General features: G+C 61.0%; 7 protein-coding genes across 7 annotated transcripts; 4 read left to right on the forward strand and 3 right to left on the reverse strand.

Moving 5' to 3' along the window:
* Positions 1–128: 128 nt before the first annotated feature.
* On the forward strand, positions 129–950 carry PHYSODRAFT_294508 (hypothetical protein; the record flags this gene model as incomplete). The annotated part of the gene is made up of 1 exon (XM_009518262.1): positions 129–950. One exon carries the CDS (start codon positions 129–131, stop codon positions 948–950), a length of 822 nt encoding a protein of 273 aa, XP_009516557.1.
* Positions 951–1,659: 709 nt separating this feature from the next.
* On the forward strand, positions 1,660–1,905 carry PHYSODRAFT_476331 (hypothetical protein; the record flags this gene model as incomplete). The annotated part of the gene is made up of 1 exon (XM_009518263.1): positions 1,660–1,905. A coding segment is annotated over one exon (246 nt), but the record flags the coding sequence as incomplete, so codon positions are not given.
* Positions 1,906–3,778: 1,873 nt separating this feature from the next.
* Positions 3,779–9,512, forward strand: PHYSODRAFT_344011 (hypothetical protein; the record flags this gene model as incomplete). Its single annotated transcript, XM_009518264.1, has 1 exon — positions 3,779–9,512. One exon carries the CDS (start codon positions 3,779–3,781, stop codon positions 9,401–9,403), a length of 5,625 nt encoding a protein of 1,874 aa, XP_009516559.1. The 3' UTR covers positions 9,404–9,512.
* Positions 9,513–10,683: 1,171 nt separating this feature from the next.
* PHYSODRAFT_246338 (hypothetical protein) lies at positions 10,684–15,390 on the reverse strand (the record flags this gene model as incomplete). The annotated part of the gene is made up of 3 exons (XM_009518265.1): positions 10,684–11,067; positions 13,873–14,894; positions 15,054–15,390. 3 exons carry the CDS (start codon positions 15,388–15,390, stop codon positions 10,684–10,686), a joined length of 1,743 nt encoding a protein of 580 aa, XP_009516560.1.
* Positions 15,391–16,567: 1,177 nt separating this feature from the next.
* Positions 16,568–17,203, forward strand: PHYSODRAFT_322823 (hypothetical protein; the record flags this gene model as incomplete). The annotated part of the gene is made up of 1 exon (XM_009518266.1): positions 16,568–17,203. One exon carries the CDS (start codon positions 16,568–16,570, stop codon positions 17,201–17,203), a length of 636 nt encoding a protein of 211 aa, XP_009516561.1.
* Positions 17,204–19,056: 1,853 nt separating this feature from the next.
* On the reverse strand, positions 19,057–19,724 carry PHYSODRAFT_476813 (hypothetical protein; the record flags this gene model as incomplete). The annotated part of the gene is made up of 4 exons (XM_009518267.1): positions 19,057–19,200; positions 19,281–19,364; positions 19,438–19,543; positions 19,606–19,724. The coding sequence occupies 4 exons, from the start codon at positions 19,722–19,724 to the stop codon at positions 19,057–19,059; spliced, it is 453 nt and encodes a 150-aa protein (XP_009516562.1).
* A 2,697-nt stretch (positions 19,725–22,421) lies between these two features.
* On the reverse strand, positions 22,422–23,537 carry PHYSODRAFT_475410 (hypothetical protein; the record flags this gene model as incomplete). The annotated part of the gene is made up of 1 exon (XM_009518268.1): positions 22,422–23,537. A coding segment is annotated over one exon (1,116 nt), but the record flags the coding sequence as incomplete, so codon positions are not given.
* Positions 23,538–23,612: the final 75 nt, after the last annotated feature.

Raw genomic sequence — 23,612 nt, forward strand, 5'->3', positions numbered from 1 at the left:
CTATCACTGGGCTGGTGATGGAGGCCCGCCATCGCCTTCCTAGTGTTGCTGCGTTGATCAAGAAGAATGGAGAGCAGCAATTGCGGGCTGGAGACATCGTTTCATACTATCATCCCATTTTTTTCGACATGAAGGTTTCTGGCATCCTTGCCATCGCTGTGAATCCGGATGCGAAGGAGTTTCCGTTAAGTCTTGATACTGAGGAGCCACTTCCGTACACGCACAAAGTCGCTGTCGAAAGCGCGATCAATCCTCAACTCCGCACTATCCGATCCTACAACTTGGTTAAAGGACGGATATCTGCGCCCACGCGACGCGAACACATTGCGAGGGGTATTCGTTCGATTGCAGCGGATGTGTTTGCTGAAGCTGCCGCTGGACATGGGGCTGTAGCTGTACCTGAAACCGGAGCTGGAGGTGCTCCTCGGGATGAACTTGTTCATGAGGTTCAGACTGAACATGAAGCTGGTGGTGACCGTGGACATGGCTCTGGGCATGGAGCTGGTGGTGGCCGTGGGACTGACCGTGGTGATGAGTCTCGACGTGGAGCTGGTAGTGGTCATGGGGCTGGACGTGCTGATGAGTCTGGCCGTGGAGCTGAACGCGGAGATAAGCCTGGAGGTGGAGATAGAGGGGGATGTGGAGTTGGGCGTGGAGGAGTTGAGCATGGAGCAGGACGTGAAGATGGGGTTCGACGTGGATCTGGACCAGGACGTGAATCTGAACGTGGACGTGGATCTGGGTCTAACGCGGGATCTGGTGGTGAATGTGAAGTTAGGGATGGATCTGAAGCTGGTTCAGGAGCTGTTCCAGTCTGGATACCACCCGTCCAAATTTACGATTCCCCGGACGATGCAAAAGATCTGATGAATGTTTTTGCTAGAGTGCACGGCTACGCATTGGTGAAGGCAGACCGCAGAAATATCGTAAGAAGCAACTGTACCGAGTAATTTTTGCATGCGATCGCTATGATAAGTACAAACCCAAAAAAAAATCTCGAGAGGGAGCAAGCACCTCTGTGAAGCCGCGCAAAAACACGTCAACCCGGAAATGAATGTCCACTGCGTATCAATCTGTATCTAAACAGAGCGACGCAGAAGTGGCACGTTCACTACGATCTCTCTGTGAAATGGCACCAGCGCTTTGACGGCACTGAACTACACCATAACCACGAGTACGTCTCGGGGCTCTAGTACGACACGTACTCGGAGTACGAATGGCCGTCTCGGGGATCTAGTACTTCAGGCAATCGGTATCTGCCTCGGGACTCGAGCACTTCGGGTACTCAATGGCCGTCTAGAGGTGCTAGAACTTTACGTACTCGGTGACCATCTCGGGGAACTACACCTTTGTGCGGCCTACTTCGTACCAACGTGCAATCAAATCCGAAAGTCGCAAAATTCATATTGCAAATTTCTAGTTAGCAACTTCAATTACGCATTCAAAGAGAGATCCAAGATCTCCATGGCTACGTAAGCTGGCGTGCTGTGCTCACGCCAAAACGGAAGACGGAGCTGCGCTCGCGCCAAAAGCAAGGGCGCGCGGTTTGGCGCGCACTATAGCCGACGCCGACCGAGGGGAGCTCACTTCGCAATTCGCCTTCTTCTTCCCAGATGTCCCTCCAAGGCCGCGTTACTCGCCACACCGTCCTCGAGAAGCAGCGTCCTAAAATCCCGCATTAAGCGTGACTTGGCTCTGGATCGCCACGCAATCTACGATCGCTCGCGTGAGCCAGACAGCAACGGTGAGATCCTCTCCGTTTCGGAACGCCAGATGCACATCCTGGAGCGCGCCGCGACCGCTAACATGAACGTGATGACCCCAGCGCTGGTGGCCAGCATGGAGCTGCATTGTCGCGACTTCGTCACCAAGGCGAACAACGAGGACATAGTGTACGGTATGTAGCAGGGCTCGTCGGACCAGTAGTAGTAGCCTACTTTACTGTACGAATTTGATTGCCGTAATTCCATCTTTGAATGCGTAATTGAAGTTGCTAACTAGAAATTTGCAATATGAATTTTGCGACTTTCGGATTTGATTGCACGTTGGTACGTGTAGTAGTTGATGTGCTTCATGTCCGTCTCGGGGCCCTAGTACGTAAGGTGCTACACGTCTGTCTCGGGGCTCTAGTAGTCGGCAGATGGTGATTGCCAGGGCCTAAACTGCAGCTACCGACTGCATCAGATTGGTTGTACCGGATTAGTGGTACTGTCACGGGTCTCTAGTACTTTTGTCTCGTGGCTTTAGCATTTCCCTTCAGTGTACTCAGCAGTAGGATATTACTTCGGTAGATCGATCGTGATGTTGCGGGGAGTTTGAGCCGCACAGATCAAAAAGGACGTCGACGATTCGTATCGTAAAAAAAGTTTATACGAGTGCTGTTGCGCCGAGAAATGGAGCTAGAGCGTCTTTATATTATCATTAAATGCAAAATTTTGCACTGGTATTTGTTGGATCCTGGCGATATCATCGCCTTCGAATCTGCAATGCCCGCGGCGGCTATCTTGAGTATGGCGTACAGTAAACTTTGCCCATGTAGCACTAAACCTGAGCTCTCAGTGATTCATCCGAGTTCCGGTTCTCCATCGCAGACGATCACCTTTACGCCTCGAAGTGAGGTACATTACAGTCATTGAGTCCGTCTCGTGACCCAGGAAGTCATCGGAAGGGGACGCTGGCTACGTCGAGAGGTGCCAGTCGCAGACAAACGTCATCATGCTGTCATATGTATCGTCCACTTAGTACCTGTGAGTATCACTTACTTTGGTGAATACGCCCCTTCTTCGAGGCGTCCGCCGTGTTTGGCCACGATAAGAGCATTTGCCCAGTGTACTAAGTAGCATTTGAATTGATGATGATGTTCATTCAGTACAAGTCTTTAATCCGATGGAGATCCCCGTATCATTGGAAGCGACTGGACACTGCCTTCGTTTAGCCGCCAGAGTAAGGCGGAAACCGACGCAGAAAAGATCGAAGTGGTTGTCTCGTGATTTCGCAGACCACAACTAGAGCAGGATGTGAGCTCTCAATAAAGGTCGGGCTACTAGTGCAGTTGCTCTTTAACCTGGTAATCTACTGTAGTGTACACCTGATCTTTTGCATCGCCCTCTCGCCCTCTTTTTCGAGACGTGACCGAAGGAGCGCTTGCCATGCTAGTAATCCGGCAACAGTTGTCACGATTAATTTATAATGCCTCATAGTGGTCATCCTACGACTTGGATACTGCACCCCTGCTGGTCACTGGCGTGAGTGCTAGGCTTGATTCTACCTACATGAGCTTTACTCGGACATTTTCAAATGCCAGCTCTCTTGAAAGTTTCCAGAGCTGAACAGGCGAACTTGTGCAGCGCCGAGCTTTTTGTCCAATCACAAGTGCCACTTTCAAATTGCCAGGTGCTTATATGCCATCAGGGTTTCTTAGCCGACGCTACCACGGTCGCGAGTGTCAGCATGGAGCTCACGACTCTGCTGGAGGCGCTCTATGCCCCCAATAAGGCGGGTCAACTCGTTATTAATATGGTTTGAAGGCCGTCTCAAGTACAGCATAATTCGGTAAAGAAGATGTCCGCGAGGCGAACAGCTTGAGGCGGGCTGCAGCTGGCACTGGTGGATACCTGCGAACACCAGGCGCCGCCGGAGCTGCGAGCCCTTCGCTTAGCTGAGCTCAGTTTTCTATTTGCTTCGCCGTCGCCAGCGATCCATCTACGCCTAGTGTCGTTCACCGTTTGTCCAGTCCAAGTCCCCGTCCCCCGTCCAGTCTTCAGTGTGTTTGTCCAGAATGAACCTCACCAAGATCATCGCCCACCTCGCCATCATTGCTGCCGCCATGGGCTCGCTCACGGAAGCCGGCGGCAAGTTTGGTCTGCCGGCCCAGCAGTCGATCGTCTCGAAGGGGAAACCCGTGGTCGTCGTTCCGGCCCCTGCGACCTACGCGCCCATCGTCACTCCTGCTCCAACGACCAAGCCTCCGACTGCGCCGGCCCCGACTCCCTGTGCGACGACTAAGGCACCGGCCCCAACCCCTTGCCCGACGACGAAAGCACCTACCGCGGCTCCGGCCGCAACGACCAAAGCACCTATCGCGGTTCCGGCCCCAACTCCCTGTGCAACGACCGGTGCACCAGTTACGACGCCACTTCCGACTCCGGCTTTGACGACAGGAGCCCCCGTGACTACGCCGGCACCGGTTCCGGCACCAACCCCTTCTCCTACTCCAGCTCCGACCGAGGCTCCCACGCCAGCTCCGACTCAAGCTCCTTCCACTTTGCCGGTAGTGACTCCGGTGCCGACGCCATGTGAGACTACCGCGGCACCCGTTGCGACTCCGAATCCAACGACCGCACCGACTCCGGCTCCGACGACCGCGGTGGAGACGCCGATCCCGACGCCGGAGGCCACCACTGGAGGCTCCAGCGAGACGCCCGCGCCGACCTCGACTCCGGAGGCCACCACCGGCACGGACACGCCGATCCAAACCACGCCGGACACGCCGGCACCGACTCCGGCTCCGACGACCGCGGTGGAGACGCCGATCCCGACGCCGGAGGCCACCACTGGAGGCTCCAGCGAGACGCCCGCGCCGACCTCGACTCCGGAGGCCACCACCGGCACGGACACGCCGATCCAAACCACGCCGGACACGCCGGCACCGACTCCGGCTCCGACGACCGCGGTGGAGACGCCGATCCCGACGCCGGAGGCCACCACTGGAGGCTCCAGCGAGACGCCCGCGCCGACCTCGACTCCGGAGGCCACCACCGGCACGGACACGCCGATCCAAACCACGCCGGACACGCCGGCACCGACTCCGGCTCCGACGACCGCGGTGGAGACGCCGATCCCGACGCCGGAGGCCACCACTGGAGGCTCCAGCGAGACGCCCGCGCCGACCTCGACTCCGGAGGCCACCACCGGCACGGACACGCCGATCCAAACCACGCCGGACACGCCGGCACCGACTCCGGCTCCGACGACCACGGTGGAGACGCCGGTCCCGACGCCGGAGGCCACCACTGGAGGCTCCAGCGAGACGCCCGCGCCGACCTCGACTCCGGAGGCCACCACCGGCACGGACACGCCGATCCAAACCACGCCGGACACGCCGGCACCGACTCCGGCTCCGACGACCGCGGTGGAGACGCCGATCCCGACGCCGGAGGCCACCACTGGAGGCTCCAGCGAGACGCCCGCGCCGACCTCGACTCCGGAGGCCACCACCGGCACGGACACGCCGATCCAAACCACGCCGGACACGCCGGCACCGACTCCGGCTCCGACGACCGCGGTGGAGACGCCGGTCCCGACGCCGGAGGCCACCACTGGAGGCTCCAGCGAGACGCCCGCGCCGACCTCAACTCCGGAGGCCACCACCGGCACGGACACGCCGATCCAAACCACGCCGGACACGTCGGCACCGACTCCGGCTCCGACGACCGCGGTGGAGACGCCGATCCCGACGCCGGAGGCCACCACTGGAGGCTCCAGCGAGACGCCCGCGCCGACCTCGACTCCGGAGGCCACCACCGGCACGGACACGCCGATCCAAACCACGCCGGACACGCCGGCACCGACTCCGGCTCCGACGACCGCGGTGGAGACGCCGATCCCGACGCCGGAGGCCACCACTGGAGGCTCCAGCGAGACGCCCGCGCCGACCTCAACTCCGGAGGCCACCACCGGCACGGACACGCCGATCCAAACCACGCCGGGCACGCCGGCACCGACTCCGGCTCCGACGACCGCGGTGGAGACGCCGATCCCGACGCCGGAGGCCACCACTGGAGGCTCCAGCGAGACGCCCGCGCCGACCTCGACTCCGGAGGCCACCACCGGCACGGACACGCCGATCCAAACCACGCCGGACACGCCGGCACCGACTCCGGCTCCGACGACCACGGTGGAGACGCCGGTCCCGACGCCGGAGGCCACCACTGGAGGCTCCAGCGAGACGCCCGCGCCGACCTCGACTCCGGAGGCCACCACCGGCACGGACACGCCGATCCAAACCACGCCGGACACGCCGGCACCGACTCCGGCTCCGACGACCACGGTGGAGACGCCGGTCCCGACGCCGGAGGCCACCACTGGAGGCTCCAGCGAGACGCCCGCGCCGACCTCGACTCCGGAGGCCACCACCGGCACGGACACGCCGATCCAAACCACGCCGGACACGCCGGCACCGACTCCGGCTCCGACGACCGCGGTGGAGACGCCGATCCCGACGCCGGAGGCCACCACTGGAGGCTCCAGCGAGACGCCCGCGCCGACCTCAACTCCGGAGGCCACCACCGGCACGGACACGCCGATCCAAACCACGCCGGACACGCCGGCACCGACTCCGGCTCCGACGACCGCGGTGGAGACGCCGATCCCGACGCCGGAGGCCACCACTGGAGGCTCCAGCGAGACGCCCGCGCCGACCTCGACTCCGGAGGCCACCACCGGCACGGACACGCCGATCCAAACCACGCCGGACACGCCGGCACCGACTCCGGCTCCGACGACCACGGTGGAGACGCCGGTCCCGACGCCGGAGGCCACCACTGGAGGCTCCAGCGAGACGCCCGCGCCGACCTCGACTCCGGAGGCCACCACCGGCACGGACACGCCGATCCAAACCACGCCGGACACGCCGGCACCGACTCCGGCTCCGACGACCGCGGTGGAGACGCCGATCCCGACGCCGGAGGCCACCACTGGAGGCTCCAGCGAGACGCCCGCGCCGACCTCAACTCCGGAGGCCACCACCGGCACGGACACGCCGATCCAAACCACGCCGGACACGCCGGCACCGACTCCGGCTCCGACGACCACGGTGGAGACGCCGGTCCCGACGCCGGAGGCCACCACTGGAGGCTCCAGCGAGACGCCCGCGCCGACCTCGACTCCGGAGGCCACCACCGGCACGGACACGCCGATCCAAACCACGCCGGACACGCCGGCACCGACTCCGGCTCCGACGACCACGGTGGAGACGCCGATCCCGACGCCGGAGGCCACCACTGGAGGCTCCAGCGAGACGCCCGCGCCGACCTCGACTCCGGAGGCCACCACCGGCACGGACACGCCGATCCAAACCACGCCGGACACGCCGGCACCGACTCCGGCTCCGACGACCACGGTGGAGACGCCGATCCCGGCGCCGGAGGCCACCACTGGAGGCTCCAGCGAGACGCCCGCGCCGACCTCGACTCCGGAGGCCACCACCGGCACGGACACGCCGATCCAAACCACGCCGGACACGCCGGCACCGACTCCGGCTCCGACGACCACGGTGGAGACGCCGGTCCCGACGCCGGAGGCCACCACTGGAGGCTCCAGCGAGACGCCCGCGCCGACCTCGACTCCGGAGGCCACCACCGGCACGGACACGCCGATCCAAACCACGCCGGACACGCCGGCACCGACTCCGGCTCCGACGACCACGGTGGAGACGCCGGTCCCGACGCCGGAGGCCACCACTGGAGGCTCCAGCGAGACGCCCGCGCCGACCTCGACTCCGGAGGCCACCACCGGCACGGACACGCCGATCCAAACCACGCCGGACACGCCGGCACCGACTCCGGCTCCGACGACCGCGGTGGAGACGCCGATCCCGACGCCGGAGGCCACCACTGGAGGCTCCAGCGAGACGCCCGCGCCGACCTCGACTCCGGAGGCCACCACCGGCACGGACACGCCGATCCAAACCACGCCGGACACGCCGGCACCGACTCCGGCTCCGACGACCACGGTGGAGACGCCGGTCCCGACGCCGGAGGCCACCACTGGAGGCTCCAGCGAGACGCCCGCGCCGACCTCGACTCCGGAGGCCACCACCGGCACGGACACGCCGATCCAAACCACGCCGGACACGCCGGCACCGACTCCGGCTCCGACGACCGCGGTGGAGACGCCGATCCCGACGCCGGAGGCCACCACTGGAGGCTCCAGCGAGACGCCCGCGCCGACCTCGACTCCGGAGGCCACCACCGGCACGGACACGCCGATCCAAACCACGCCGGACACGCCGGCACCGACTCCGGCTCCGACGACCACGGTGGAGACGCCGGTCCCGACGCCGGAGGCCACCACTGGAGGCTCCAGCGAGACGCCCGCGCCGACCTCGACTCCGGAGGCCACCACCGGCACGGACACGCCGATCCAAACCACGCCGGACACGCCGGCACCGACTCCGGCTCCGACGACCACGGTGGAGACGCCGGTCCCGACGCCGGAGGCCACCACTGGAGGCTCCAGCGAGACGCCCGCGCCGACCTCGACTCCGGAGGCCACCACCGGCACGGACACGCCGATCCAAACCACGCCGGACACGCCGGCACCGACTCCGGCTCCGACGACCACGGTGGAGACGCCGGTCCCGACGCCGGAGGCCACCACTGGAGGCTCCAGCGAGACGCCCGCGCCGACCTCGACTCCGGAGGCCACCACCGGCACGGACACGCCGATCCAAACCACGCCGGACACGCCGGCACCGACTCCGGCTCCGACGACCACGGTGGAGACGCCGGTCCCGACGCCGGAGGCCACCACTGGAGGCTCCAGCGAGACGCCCGCGCCGACCTCAACTCCGGAGGCCACCACCGGCACGGACACGCCGATCCAAACCACGCCGGACACGCCGGCACCGACTCCGGCTCCGACGACCGCGGTGGAGACGCCGATCCCGACGCCGGAGGCCACCACTGGAGGCTCCAGCGAGACGCCCGCGCCGACCTCGACTCCTGTCGCAACGCCTGTTGTCACCTTGGTTCCGATGCCAGTGCCGACGACCAACGCTCCAGTGTCTACTCCTATTTCGACTCCAGTGGCTACAACTTCTGTCCCAGTTGTTTATCCAGCTCCTACACCTTGTGCTACGACCGGATCGCCCCGTCCTATTCCGGCGCCAACCCCGACCAAGGCCGCTATCAAGTCGCCCGTTCCGACACCGTGCCCAACGACAAAGACCCCAGTCTCGAAGACAACTCCGGCACCAGCTCGTACGCCCAGCAAGACGCCGAGCCCACCGTTGGCTAAGACTCCAAGCCCGCCCGCCAAGGCGACTGGTTCATCAAAGACCGCTCCTACGCCGTGCCCATCGGTTACCAAGGCGGCTCCGAAGCAGTCGAATGTGAACCAGAAGGCTGGAAGCGTTCCCGGCAATGGCGTTAAGGCTGGCGCGGCTACCGGTGGCAAGCCCACTGCTGTGTCTGGTGGCGCAGCTCCGGCCAAGGGTTCTACAATCGTCTCAAGTGGAAAGCAGGAACCCATCACTGTCGGCAAATCCGATGCCAAGGACAGCAAGGCAAAGGCGCAGCCCCCTACCAAGACGACTGTCGCTCCAACTCCGTGCCCAAGCCCGACTGTGGCCGGGAAAGCAACCGTATCGAAAAGCCGCCCAAGCCGCTACCTTCGCCAGTAAGGGCACTCGTTCGAACAGCATGAAGTTGTACAGCGTCGTCTGATGCATACTTTTTCTGGGATAGCAGTACTGAAACACATTTGAATGACAAGTGCTGCTTCTGAATCGGACACCGTATTGTTGATGTTGGTTGTATTGAAAAAAAGGAAGGTGCACTAAGTGAAAAATTGTGATACCGGTCGCTGGTGTGCAGCAGCACTAGAGGATAAAAGACCCAATTGAACAGAACAGCTATTGCGATATCCAATTTGCAACGTCTCGATCCTAATGGACCTGGAATCTGAGTAGAGTTCGGAATGAAATTCATCATCGTGTAGACCAGCACTTCAACTTATTTCAAGTACGTTTTACACTTAAAATAACGAAAATCCATGAAAATATGCTTGCACGTTAACCACGTCGTATCCCAACACCGCAGAACATGCCATCCATTAGCGGGCGCCGAACCTTAGCATATTCTGCTGGACGGACGGTGCATAAAAAAAAGGTCCAAGAGACTTGCAGAACTTGTCGTATCCCGATATTTACCTAGCACGTAAAATTGATCTCCAAAGAGTGTGAATTCTTAGTGCCAGTTTTCATAGATAAATAAAATTGAATCACTACAGTGTAGTGCTCTATAGAGACTACAGATGAACGAAAATGCGTATAACTGAGGTTATGAGTAGGAATGCATTCAAATCTGTGTGATCTTGCGGCGGATTGGCACTTCAATGGATTGGGCTGCAAGTCTCGGCCCGAGTGTGCTTAATGATCAATGCCGACTGCAGCAAGTTGTTGTTGCTGCCAACAGCAAGGCAGAATGACAACAGCAACAAACCGTTTTTAATAAACGCTAGCGTTGTTGCGGCTAACTGCACTGATGGTTTGTATGAACACGACGTGGTTAACGTGCAAGCATATTTTCATGGATTTTCGTTATTTTAAGTGTAAAACGTACTTGAAATAAGTTGAAGTGCTGGTCTACACGATGATGAATTTCATTCCGAACTCTACTCAGATTCCAGGTCCATTAGGATCGAGACGTTGCAAATTGGATATCGCAATAGCTGTTCTGTTCAATTGGGTCTTTTATCCTCTAGTGCTGCTGCACACCAGCGACCGGTATCACAATTTTTCACTTAGTGCACCTTCCTTTTTTTCAATACAACCAACATCAACAATACGGTGTCCGATTCAGAAGCAGCACTTGTCATTCAAATGTGTTTCAGTACTGCTATCCCAGAAAAAGTATGCATCAGACGACGCTGTACAACTTCATGCTGTTCGAACGAGTGCCCTTACTGGCGAAGGTAGCGGCTTGGGCGGCTTTTCGATACGGTTGCTTTCCCGGCCACAGTCGGGCTTGGGCACGGAGTTGGAGCGACAGTCGTCTTGGTAGGGGGCTGCGCCTTTGCCTTGCTGTCCTTGGCATCGGATTTGCCGACAGTGATGGGTTCCTGCTTTCCACTTGAGACGATTGTAGAACCCTTGGCCGGAGCTGCGCCACCAGACACAGCAGTGGGCTTGCCACCGGTAGCCGCGCCAGCCTTAACGCCATTGCCGGGAACGCTTCCAGCCTTCTGGTTCACATTCGACTGCTTCGGAGCCGCCTTGGTAACCGATGGGCACGGCGTAGGAGCGGTCTTTGATGAACCAGTCGCCTTGGCGGGCGGGCTTGGAGTCTTAGCCAACGGTGGGCTCGGCGTCTTGCTGGGCGTACGAGCTGGTGCCGGAGTTGTCTTCGAGACTGGGGTCTTTGTCGTTGGGCACGGTGTCGGAACGGGCGACTTGATAGCGGCCTTGGTCGGGGTTGGCGCCGGAATAGGACGGGGCGATCCGGTCGTAGCACAAGGTGTAGGAGCTGGATAAACAACTGGGACAGAAGTTGTAGCCGCTGGAGTCGAAATAGGAGTAGACACTGGAGCGTTGGTCGTCGGCACTGGCATCGGAACCAAGGTGACAACAGGCGTTGCGACAGGAGTTGAGGTCGGCGCGGGCGTCTCGCTGGAGCCTCCAGTGGTGGCCTCCGGCGTCGGGACCGGCGTCTCCACCGCGGTCGTCGGAGCCGGAGTCGGTGCCGGCGTGTCCGGCGTGGTTTGGATCGGCGTGTCCGTGCCGGTGGTGGCCTCCGGAGTCGAGGTCGGCGCGGGCGTCTCGCTGGAGCCTCCAGTGGTGGCCTCCGGCGTCGGGACCGGCGTCGGGACCGGCGTCTCCACCGCGGTCGTCGGAGCCGGAGTCGGTGCCGGCGTGTCCGGCGTGGTTTGGATCGGCGTGTCCGTGCCGGTGGTGGCCTCCGGAGTCGAGGTCGGCGCGGGCGTCTCGCTGGAGCCTCCAGTGGTGGCCTCCGGCGTCGGGACCGGCGTCTCCACCGTGGTCGTCGGAGCCGGAGTCGGTGCCGGCGTGTCCGGCGTGGTTTGGATCGGCGTGTCCGTGCCGGTGGTGGCCTCCGGAGTTGAGGTCGGCGCGGGCGTCTCGCTGGAGCCTCCAGTGGTGGCCTCCGGCGTCGGGACCGGCGTCTCCACCGCGGTCGTCGGAGCCGGAGTCGGTGCCGGCGTGTCCGGCGTGGTTTGGATCGGCGTGTCCGTGCCGGTGGTGGCCTCCGGAGTCGAGGTCGGCGCGGGCGTCTCGCTGGAGCCTCCAGTGGTGGCCTCCGGCGTCGGGACCGGCGTCGGGACCGGCGTCTCCACCGCGGTCGTCGGAGCCGGAGTCGGTGCCGGCGTGTCCGGCGTGGTTTGGATCGGCGTGTCCGTGCCGGTGGTGGCCTCCGGAGTCGAGGTCGGCGCGGGCGTCTCGCTGGAGCCTCCAGTGGTGGCCTCCGGCGTCGGGACCGGCGTCTCCACCGTGGTCGTCGGAGCCGGAGTCGGTGCCGGCGTGTCCGGCGTGGTTTGGATCGGCGTGTCCGTGCCGGTGGTGGCCTCCGGAGTCGAGGTCGGCGCGGGCGTCTCGCTGGAGCCTCCAGTGGTGGCCTCCGGCGTCGGGACCGGCGTCTCCACCGTGGTCGTCGGAGCCGGAGTCGGTGCCGGCGTGTCCGGCGTGGTTTGGATCGGCGTGTCCGTGCCGGTGGTGGCCTCCGGAGTCGAGGTCGGCGCGGGCGTCTCGCTGGAGCCTCCAGTGGTGGCCTCCGGCGTCGGGACCGGCGTCTCCACCGCGGTCGTCGGAGCCGGAGTCGGTGCCGGCGTGTCCGGCGTGGTTTGGATCGGCGTGTCCGTGCCGGTGGTGGCCTCCGGAGTCGAGGTCGGCGCGGGCGTCTCGCTGGAGCCTCCAGTGGTGGCCTCCGGCGTCGGGACCGGCGTCTCCACCGCGGTCGTCGGAGCCGGAGTCGGTGCCGGCGTGTCCGGCGTGGTTTGGATCGGCGTGTCCGTGCCGGTGGTGGCCTCCGGAGTTGAGGTCGGCGCGGGCGTCTCGCTGGAGCCTCCAGTGGTGGCCTCCGGCGTCGGGATCGGCGTCTCCACCGCGGTCGTCGGAGCCGGAGTCGGTGCCGGCGTGTCCGGCGTGGTTTGGATCGGCGTGTCCGTGCCGGTGGTGGCCTCCGGAGTTGAGGTCGGCGCGGGCGTCTCGCTGGAGCCTCCAGTGGTGGCCTCCGGCGTCGGGATCGGCGTCTCCACCGCGGTCGTCGGAGCCGGAGTCGGTGCCGGCGTGTCCGGCGTGGTTTGGATCGGCGTGTCCGTGCCGGTGGTGGCCTCCGGAGTTGAGGTCGGCGCGGGCGTCTCGCTGGAGCCTCCAGTGGTGGCCTCCGGCGTCGGGATCGGCGTCTCCACCGCGGTCGTCGGAGCCGGAGTCGGTGCCGGCGTGTCCGGCGTGGTTTGGATCGGCGTGTCCGTGCCGGTGGTGGCCTCCGGAGTTGAGGTCGGCGCGGGCGTCTCGCTGGAGCCTCCAGTGGTGGCCTCCGGCGTCGGGATCGGCGTCTCCACCGCGGTCGTCGGAGCCGGAGTCGGTGCCGGCGTGTCCGTGCCGGTGGTGGCCTCCGGAGTCGAGGTCGGCGCGGGCGTCTCGCTGGAGCCTCCAGTGGTGGCCTCCGGCGCCGGGATCGGCGTCTCCACCGTGGTCGTCGGAGCCGGAGTCGGTGCCGGCGTGTCCGGCGTGGTTTGGATCGGCGTGTCCGTGCCGGTGGTGGCCTCCGGAGTTGAGGTCGGCGCGGGCGTCTCGCTGGAGCCTCCAGTGGTGGCCTCCGGCGTCGGGATCGGCGTCTCCACCGCGGTCGTCGGAGCCGGAGTCGGTGCCGGCGTGTCCGGCGTGGTTTGGATCGGCGTGTCCGTGCCGGTGGTGGCCTCCGGAGTCGAGGTCGGCGCGGGCGTCTCGCTTGAGCCTCCAGTGGTGGCCTCCGGCGTCGGGATCGGCGTCTCCACCGCGGTCGTCGGAGCCGGAGTCGGTGCCGGCGTGTCCGGCGTGGTTTGGATCGGCGTGTCCGTGCCGGTGGTGGCCTCCGGAGTCGAGGTCGGCGCGGGCGTCTCGCTGGAGCCTCCAGTGGTGGCCTCCGGCGTCGGGACCGGCGTCTCCACCGTGGTCGTCGGAGCCGGAGTCGGTGCCGGCGTGTCCGGCGTGGTTTGGATCGGCGTGTCCGTGCCGGTGGTGGCCTCCGGAGTTGAGGTCGGCGCGGGCGTCTCGCTGGAGCCTCCAGTGGTGGCCTCCGGCGTCGGGATCGGCGTCTCCACCGCGGTCGTCGGAGCCGGAGTCGGTGCCGGCGTGTCCGGCGTGGTTTGGATCGGCGTGTCCGTGCCGGTGGTGGCCTCCGGAGTCGAGGTCGGCGCGGGCGTCTCGCTGGAGCCTCCAGTGGTGGCCTCCGGCGTCGGGACCGGCGTCTCCACCGTGGTCGTCGGAGCCGGAGTCGGTGCCGGCGTGTCCGGCGTGGTTTGGATCGGCGTGTCCGTGCCGGTGGTGGCCTCCGGAGTCGAGGTCGGCGCGGGCGTCTCGCTGGAGCCTCCAGTGGTGGCCTCCGGCGTCGGGATCGGCGTCTCCACCGCGGTCGTCGGAGCCGGAGTCGGTGCCGGCGTGTCCGGCGTGGTTTGGATCGGCGTGTCCGTGCCGGTGGTGGCCTCCGGAGTTGAGGTCGGCGCGGGCGTCTCGCTGGAGCCTCCAGTGGTGGCCTCCGGCGTCGGGATCGGCGTCTCCACCGCGGTCGTCGGAGCCGGAGTCGGTGCCGGCGTGTCCGGCGTGGTTTGGATCGGCGTGTCCGTGCCGGTGGTGGCCTCCGGAGTCGAGGTCGGCGCGGGCGTCTCGCTGGAGCCTCCAGTGGTGGCCTCCGGCGTCGGGATCGGCGTCTCCACCGCGGTCGTCGGAGCCGGAGTCGGTGCCGGCGTGTCCGGCGTGGTTTGGATCGGCGTGTCCGTGCCGGTGGTGGCCTCCGGAGTTGAGGTCGGCGCGGGCGTCTCGCTGGAGCCTCCAGTGGTGGCCTCCGGCGTCGGGATCGGCGTCTCCACCGCGGTCGTCGGAGCCGGAGTCGGTGCGGTCGTTGGATTCGGAGTCGCAATGGGTGCCGCGGTAGTCTCACATGGCGTCGGCACCGGAGTCACTACCGACAAAGTGGAAGGAGCTTGAGTCGGAGCTGGCGTGGGAGCCTCGGTCGGAGCTGGAGTAGGAGAAGGGGTTGGTGCCGGAACCGGTGCCGGCGTAGTCACGGGGGCTCCTGTCGTCAAAGCCGGAGTCGGAAGTGGCGTCGTAACTGGTGCACCGGTCGTTGCACAGGGAGTTGGGGCCGGAACCGCGATAGGTGCTTTGGTCGTTGCGGCCGGAGCCGCGGTAGGTGCTTTCGTCGTCGGGCAAGGGGTTGGGGCCGGTGCCTTAGTCGTCGCACAGGGAGTCGGGGCCGGCGCAGTCGGAGGCTTGGTCGTTGGAGCAGGAGTGACGATGGGCGCGTAGGTCGCAGGGGCCGGAACGACGACCACGGGTTTCCCCTTCGAGACGATCGACTGCTGGGCCGGCAGACCAAACTTGCCGCCGGCTTCCGTGAGCGAGCCCATGGCGGCAGCAATGATGGCGAGGTGGGCGATGATCTTGGTGAGGTTCATTCTGGACAAACACACTGAGGACTGGACGGGGGACGGGGACTTGGACTGGACAAACGGTGAACGACACTAGGCGTAGATGGATCGCTGGCGACGGCGAAGCAAATTGAAAACTGAGCTCAGCTAAGCGAAGGGCTCGCAGCTCCGGCGGCGCCTGGTGTTCGCAGGTATCCACCAGTGCCAGCTGCAGCCCGCCTCAAGCTGTTCGCCTCGCGGACATCTTCTTTACCGAATTATGCTGTACTTGAGACGGCCTTCAAACCATATTAATAACGAGTTGACCCGCCTTATTGGGGGCATAGAGCGCCTCCAGCAGAGTCGTGAGCTCCATGCTGACACTCGCGACCGTGGTAGCGTCGGCTAAGAAACCCTGATGGCATATAAGCACCTGGCAATTTGAAAGCGGCTAAGAAACCCTGATGGCCAGGGCTTGATAGTAGCGGTAGTTGTCCTGAACTACTACCAGTAGTATTCCAGTAAAAGAAAACGAATTACTAGCTACTGCGTCCTTTTGCTCAAGCGTTCCTAGCTACTATAGTAATAGTACTATAGTACTATCAAACTCTGGCTGAATGTGGTCCACACACTATTTTTTTAAGTATATTTTTCGGCAGGTTGTCACGAAATGGTCAAATTGTTTAAATATTTATATTATTTAAGGGTGTGACTTCGTTGATGGTTGACATGTGAGAACATCTGGTCGCAAACGGACGGGCGTTGTAAGTAGTAGATACAAAATCTCGCGATGTACCAACGACAAACGACACCAAAATATGTAGACCCAGTACTTCTTACCGCCGACGAACGAGCACAGGGGCTTACGACATTTTTTCCTATTATGCTGAGCAGCAACTTGCGTACCAGCGGCGGTGCTAAACTATTGCAATCAACACTCACCATTTACTCACCGCGATTAAACCCGAGTGGAGCTTTGGGCTGTGGGATAGACTCAGCAGGCGAGGGCGAACGTATGTGTCATTTGAGACTGCCTCGAACAAATTGATACTAAGCCACCATTTAGAGTTATCGAGATAACCGCGCTTGAAAATTGGCTGCTATTTTTCGTATCTAAGTGAAGTTCGAGAAAGGGCCCGATTTGTGATTTGAAAACCTGAACTGTCACTAAAGCGAACGCTCCCTCAACACCTCACTCTCAAGGAAGATCTACACCACCGCCGACATGGAAGCCCACCGCTCAACCTCCGAGCTGCCATCGCAGACCTCCAGCGGCCCCGAGTCGTCGCCCGCCGGCACACAGGCTTCCGGCGCTCTCGCGCCACAGTCCGTTGGTGCCTCGGAGCCGCCCGCGTCCCCTCCCTGTCAACACCCCCCTCCTCCCGAGCAGCATACGCCGTACGGGCCCGAGCAGCACGCTTCGGCAGCTCCTGGGCAGCAGCTTGCGCGCACCTCCGATCCGCAGCAGGAGGAGAGTGCCTCCGAGCTGCACGAATCACCGACGTGCACGCCTTCTCGAACCGATCGGCAGCGCAACCAGAAAAATCGACCCCGAGTGACCTCCCCGCACGTTGCGGCACATGCCGCCAGCGACGTCTCGTCTGAGAGCGAGGAGCCTGATGAAAGCAATGATGATGAAGATTGGAGCACGGCCGAGTCAGCTGAAGAGGATAGAGAGGTGACGGGGGACAGCGAGGGAATCGAAGACGATGAGCGAGCCGAGGAGGATATAAGTATCAATTTGATCGAGATTGTTATTCACCAGAAGGTGACAGGCCTTATCAGAGCTGGTAAGTGTGAGCGTCGCTGCCTTCAGGGAAAGGCTCAAGAGCTGCAGTCTCTGGTTAGTTCAAAAGTGTAGCAATGTACGTCGTCTAGCCCAGCTGATCAATCAATGTGATACTTATGTCCATGCAAATCCAAAATGATATCAATTGACAGCATGTGTCACTAATGTGAAACATCGCACAAAAGTGAAGTTTTAAGACTATTTCAATGCGAATTTGAAGAAACGAAGGGTATCATTGGATCCGCTGTACAATTTTACACCAGGGTACCTAATAAAAAAAATCTTAATTTTGCTCTGGGACGGGAGATAATTTTTTCGCGGGGTCATATCTTTGGTAATCTAACTGTTAGAAGTTGTGGAGGGCCTCAAAAGATAGCTAAGACGCCCCTCTTTCCAACGAGGTACCTAAATCCCAATTCGTACTTTGGTTGATTAGTATCTTTTTGTTCGACGCGGTCTCTTGAAATTTTCTAGTCGTGAGCCACAGGTGAACCTCAGCAGTAACTCGATAGTATTATTGGGGGCGTGGATGAGTTACTGGTTGCTATAGTGATAGTACAATCAGAAAGTGTCAAGTTACTGGTTACTATAGTAGAAGTAATAGTACTATAGTACTATATTCTACTGGCCTCGCGAATTACTACCAAGCCCTGCTGATGGCATTTCGCATGTAGAGCGCTACAGCGGTTTAAGAGATACACCTTTATTTTAACCAATCAGAGATGCGAGAGAAAAGTGCGTGGGATCGCATGTAGAGAGATACACCCCTAATTTGAGTATTTTGCGCATTTTTGCATTCACATTGGCCACCAGTTCCAAGCGCGCGAAGGCAGAGGGGAAGAGCTGCGCACCGCTCGTCAACGTCGCGCTGCCCCCCTCCCCGCGCGCTTGGAGGCATACGCCTCGTCGGAGTGATAGTTAGTAGCCACGCCTGGTGTGGGCCCAGTTGAGGCGCGCCTGAGTGCGGGATATGGGGAGCACGAGGTTAAACCACCGCGTAAGCTCGAGCGAGCGCACAACACGGCTGCTGCAGTGATGGTAGTAGAAGAAGCAACGCTGTAGATAATTGGTTAAGTGGTGTGGTTCCTGTGCAACATAGTTGTAGATGGCGCAGAGACTTGTTGCTAGCTTAACCGCCATCCTAGAGGAGATCGCTCCGCGCCATCCGCATGACAAGGCCAACCATCTTGCCCATTTTGCGTACGAAATGATCGCGTGACCCAGTTTTTGGGTTTTACATTGTTTTTAGGCTCGAGTGCTGTAACTAACCTAAACCTATGACATGGGGTGTGTTTTTCTACATGCGAAATGCGGTAAGCACCTGGCAATTTGAAAGTGGCACTTGTGATTGGACAAAAAGCTCGGCGCTGCACAAGTTCGCCTGTTCAGCTCTGGAAACTTTCAAGAGGGCTGGCATTTGAAAATGTCCGAGTAATGCTCATGTAGGTAGAATCAAGCCTAGCACTCACGCCAGTGACCAGCAGGGGTGCAGTATCCAAGTCGTAGGATGACCACTATGAGGCATTATAAATTAATCGTGACAACTGTTGCCGGATTACTAGCATGGCAAGCGCTCCTTCGGTCATCTCGAAAAGAGTGCGAGAGGGCGATGCAAAAGACAAGGGGATCACTAACACAGTAGGGCAGCAGTCCAGTGTAATATTCGAACTGTATAAAGTACAGCTCTTCTTCGCTACCTGTGCATGTCGAATGTACTGCACAAGTAGCTGGCGCGACGAATTGCATTCGAGTCCTTGTGCCTAGCTGCTCTGAACTGACGCACCAACAGCGGGCTTGATAGGCTGGGCGATGTAAATCACGGTGGGATCGTTTGGGTCGACGAACGCCTTCTTTTGGCTCTGCACGAAATGCATGTCGATCTCCTCTACCAATGGCACAAATATGTCACTCGTTCCACTTGTGGCTCAAAACAAGATACAAAGCACTGCCATACCTTTCTTTTTGCGCTTCTCCATGAGTCGCAAGAACACAGGTAGGACGACACCCGTACCGCCATTCGCGAACGTTATCTTCCAGGAAAAATTGCCGCCGCCCTCGAATTCGCCGCTCTACGTTACGGGAAATGCCAACATAACATGACAAGGATGTGAGTTTGGGGTTGGTTGTCACGCATGGTGACGTCACTTACAGCCGCGACGAGCCCCGAGATACTGCAGGCGCCGAAGATGGGCTGGTTAAACTTCTCATCCGTCATCTTCACCAGCGGAATTTCCTAAAACAAACAAAAGCAGACAAGTTGGAATGCACGACTCGAATAGATAGTGAAAAATAAAGGCGAAACCTACGAAGGCCTCGAAGTAGCATCCATTCTGGGTGATCCCCTTCTCCGCCACGAAGATAATGCGCTGCGTGGTGCAGTAGATGCGCCCCTTGCCTTTGAATAATGCATGGCTAGAAATGTACGAACCAATCAGCACAACAACAGCAATCACTATTTCTTATAAGCTACTCACTCGGGGGTTTTGCACTGGAAGGTGATCTTTGCGCGCTGTAGGATAAAGAGCTCGTTCTCGTTGGCCAGCGGCAGCTTCTTGCCCTCCTCGTCCTCGAACAGCTCCGGCTTGAACGACATGACCAGTTCGCCGGGTGAGCTTGGTGTTTGTCTCTGCTTGAAATGAAGTGGGCAGCTCAGCACTAAAAAGTACAAACATGGGCACCTTGCATCCCCTCCCAAAAAAGACGAGTAACAGCCACGCCAAAATTGAATGAAGGGAGGGTCCAATTGAAGATCAAGCGGTTGCTAAGATGTTCTGACGGGCCTTGAGCTCGAGTTCATACCGCTGAGCTTCAAGCTTCTCCTTTCTTTCTCTCTCCCATTTCATTCGCTACGTTATGTCGTCTCACGTCGCGTCTTGCTGTAGCTGAGCGTTCTTCAGCATGCATACCAACTGACCCCCGACCTCGCTCCTCGTCCTCAAATCATGTTGGCGAGCATCACAACAACCTTAAAAGGTTCTGCTTACACTTGATCGTAACTGAGCAACCGCTGGGCAACAAAAGCTGATGGCGTATCCAACACGACGTTCTTGCCCCTCAGCCGCTGTCATGCTTTTTGAGAGACGTCTGCACTACAGCCAAGTACTCTCTTCCTCAAGAGTACCAATGCACCGCCCACCACGCAGGCGTGTTCCGGTCGACGTTTCGCTCGATCCGATCAAATCTTATCGTCACGCATCAAACCCTCGTCTTAGTAGAAGTCGCTGCCGGGGGCGCGAGTGTCTTGGGACATCGGCATGTTCTGGGACTTGAAGTCGTGCTCGTAGCCAAAGCTGTCTTGCGACATCGCAAACTTGTCACTCGACATTTGGCTGAATGACTGCGTCTGAGCCACCTGCGTGAATGGGCCGTCCAATCCTAGCGACGACTGAGTCATACCGTCCTGGGTAAGCGGGCCCATACTTCCAGGCACGTAGCTGCTCGGTCCACGGCGCGGGCCCCCACGATGCTGAGGTGCGGGCGGAGGCAAGCCTCCAGCCGCGAGAGGGTCAAGAGGAGGCAAACCCGCCTGATCATAACGCGGGTCAAAGCGCGAGTCCAGAGGCGGAACTGGTCCACGTTGACGGTTCGCTCCGTTATCATTGCGGTGAGCGCCGCGGCCCGGGTGCCTCGGTGGAGGGAACTGCATGTGCGAGGGCGTCAAGTTGTTCAACGGTCCTTCCACAATGAGCTGGTTGTCACGGTAGTGGTTCAGCAAACTGTTCCAGAGGGACTGCTTGGCCAACACACGCGGGTTGCCCAGGACAATGGTACCGTACTTAGCACGGGTAAGAGCCACATTCAGACGGCGTTGGTCGCTCAAGAAGCCAATGCCCTGGTTATCGTTGGACCGCACGCACGACAAGATGATCAAATCCTTCTCACGACCTTGGAAAGAGTCCACGCTCGCCACTTCCACGTCCTTGTAGAGCTGGGAGCGCATGGGCCCGTTACGCTGCATGTAGCTGACCACGTACGCGCGCTGGCCTTCATAAGGTGTGACAACACCAATCTGTGAGGGCAGTACGCCTGCCTTCAAGAAAGTTGTGACGATCTTCTCCACGTTGCTCGCCTCCGTGCGGTTCAGGTAACTTGTACCGGAAGAACTGATCTCTTCGGCACCAAGGCATATGTAAAAGAACGTCGGTTTGTTCGGGTTTGGCCACGGGAAGTCCACACCTGAAAGTTGCCGCTCGCTTGCAGACACGCCGTTCAGCAGTTCCCCCTCATAGAACCGGTTCGACGGGAACTCCGACAGGAACGGGTGCATGCGGTACTGCACGCGCAGACGGAACGGGCGGTGGTTGAGCTTGAGCAGGCGGTCGAAGAGAGACTGGTTCAGCCCAGCGGTGGCTGCCTTCTTGTTCATGACCACAGGCCCAAGTTGACAGTGGTCACCCACCATCACTACGTGCTTGGCGCCTTGAACAATCGGGATAAGGCACTCGGGCTCCGTAGCTTGCGTAGCTTCATCGATCAGCACCTGGCGGAAACGGAAGTTCGAAAGACGCGGATCGCCGGCACCCACACACGTCGTACAAATCACATCCGCGGCCTGAAGAATTTCGCGCTCAGCCTGGCGCTTGAGCGACTTGAAACGCTTTTCATCCTGAGACGAGAGCTCGCCCTGGTCGTCCTTAAGCTGCATGAGCTTGCGCAAATCGGCCTTATCCGGAGAGTCCAGCGACTTGATCATAGCGTGCAACGACAAGTGCTCGACAGAGGACGCCACAGCTTCACGGCTTTTAGCTGCCAGACGAACAACGCGAAGGCCAGTGGCGCTGATCTTCATCGTAAGATGGTCCACGGCAATGTTACTCGGAGCCGTCACAAGCACTTGACCCATGTTCTGCTTCGACATGTGGAACACGATGGACGCCGACGTGACGGTCTTGCCCGTTCCTGGAGGTCCCTGGATCAAGCTAAGCGGCTGCTCCAGCACGCCTTTCACTGCTTCCATCTGCGGCCCGTTGAGCTCAGGCAGCCCTGGCGCCGAGAAGTGCGTACCAACCGAACGCGGGATACGCAGCGGCTGCACGTCCACAGCGTGGCCCAGGATCTTGTGGTACAGATATCCCGTCAGCGACGTGTCGTCCACGGCAAAAGTCTTCATCGCAGCCTGCATACGGTCGAAAGACGTCGACTTCCACACAAAGTCCACCAGGTATCCGTCCGTGATCTCAATGGGCACGTTGTTGCTGCGCATCTCGAGCGCGACCTCGGACTCTTCGAGCCTCAGCACGTGGCCCGTGCCTTCCCAGTCCTTGCCGTAGAGCATGCTAGCACTCGGTCCGAGCCGCAGTCGGATCTCGTCTCCAGGCACCAGTCGCAGGTCCGAGTCCGGCCTCGAGCACGTGAAGATGGCGTTGCGCTTCTTGTTGAGGCCCGTGTCCCAGCGCACCATGACCCCCTCCTGCGTCTGGGACTCCTTCATCTTCTTGTCGTAGTCCGACTCCATCTTGACCAGCGGGCCGAAGATGTTCTGGTACTGGTAGCCGTCGTCGTACGTGTCCGCGACCTTGATGGGCTCATCGTCGATGCCCGGCCGGTCCAGGTCCTCCACGGTGGCCAGCGGGTTGTCGCGCCAGAGCTCCTCGAGCTTGGCGATCTGGCTGGACGTGATCTGGCGCGCGCGCAGCTGCTCGTGCTCGGACGGCACCTTGACGAGCCACGGCAGGAAGCTGCGGTCCTCGATGATCGGCAGCCACTGGCTCATGTCCCAGCTCATGTCCTTGAGCGCGTTCATCTGCAGACACGGGTCGCGGCACAGCAGCACGACGACCGAGTCCTGCTTGGCCGGGATGAAGCCCAGCAGGAAGGCATTGCGGCAGCCGCAGTTGTAGCACTCGAGCACGGTCTCGCCCAGAGGGGACTCCGGGTGCAGCGACACCTCCTTGTTCTTGCTGCGCACCAGGTGCTGGATGATGTGCGAGCCGCTCGTGTTGCCGCGCGAGTTGCAGAACCACTTGTCGCTGGCCACGCACTTGACCACGGACGCCGGGTCGTGCAGCCCGCAGTACGCGCACGCGTGGGGCGGCAGCTCGCGCGCCGTGTAGTCGAGCGCGTCCTCGTCCGCGGCCTCGTCGAACGCGAGGCTCTGGAAGTCCCCCGCGAGGCTGCCGGCACCGTCGTCCAGCTGGCTCTGGAAGGTGCTGCTGGCCACGTCATCCGCGACGCTTGATTGGTCGAAAAAGGACGTCGAGCTGGCCTGGTATTGGTCGTAAAAGGCGTCGGCGCCCTGCTCGCTCGGCTCGGACGGGTCCACGAAGGCGTAGGGCGACGCCGTCGCGGGCTGCGACTGCGACTGCGACGCCTGCGTGAGCGGGAAGCTCTGCGAGGCCTGCGAGGCCGCCGACGGCTGCGTCTGCAGGAAGTCGTCGTACGCGCTGAAGCCGAAGGAGCCGCTCATGGCTGGCGGGTCCCTCCTTGGGCTCACTTGGCTTTTGGGTTCTGAAGGGCGGAGGAGGTTTCGCACAGTTGGAGA

The sequence above is a fragment of the Phytophthora sojae genome, assembly GCF_000149755.1.
Source record: "Phytophthora sojae unplaced genomic scaffold PHYSOscaffold_1, whole genome shotgun sequence".
Classification (NCBI taxonomy): Eukaryota; Oomycota; class Peronosporomycetes; order Peronosporales; family Peronosporaceae; genus Phytophthora; species Phytophthora sojae.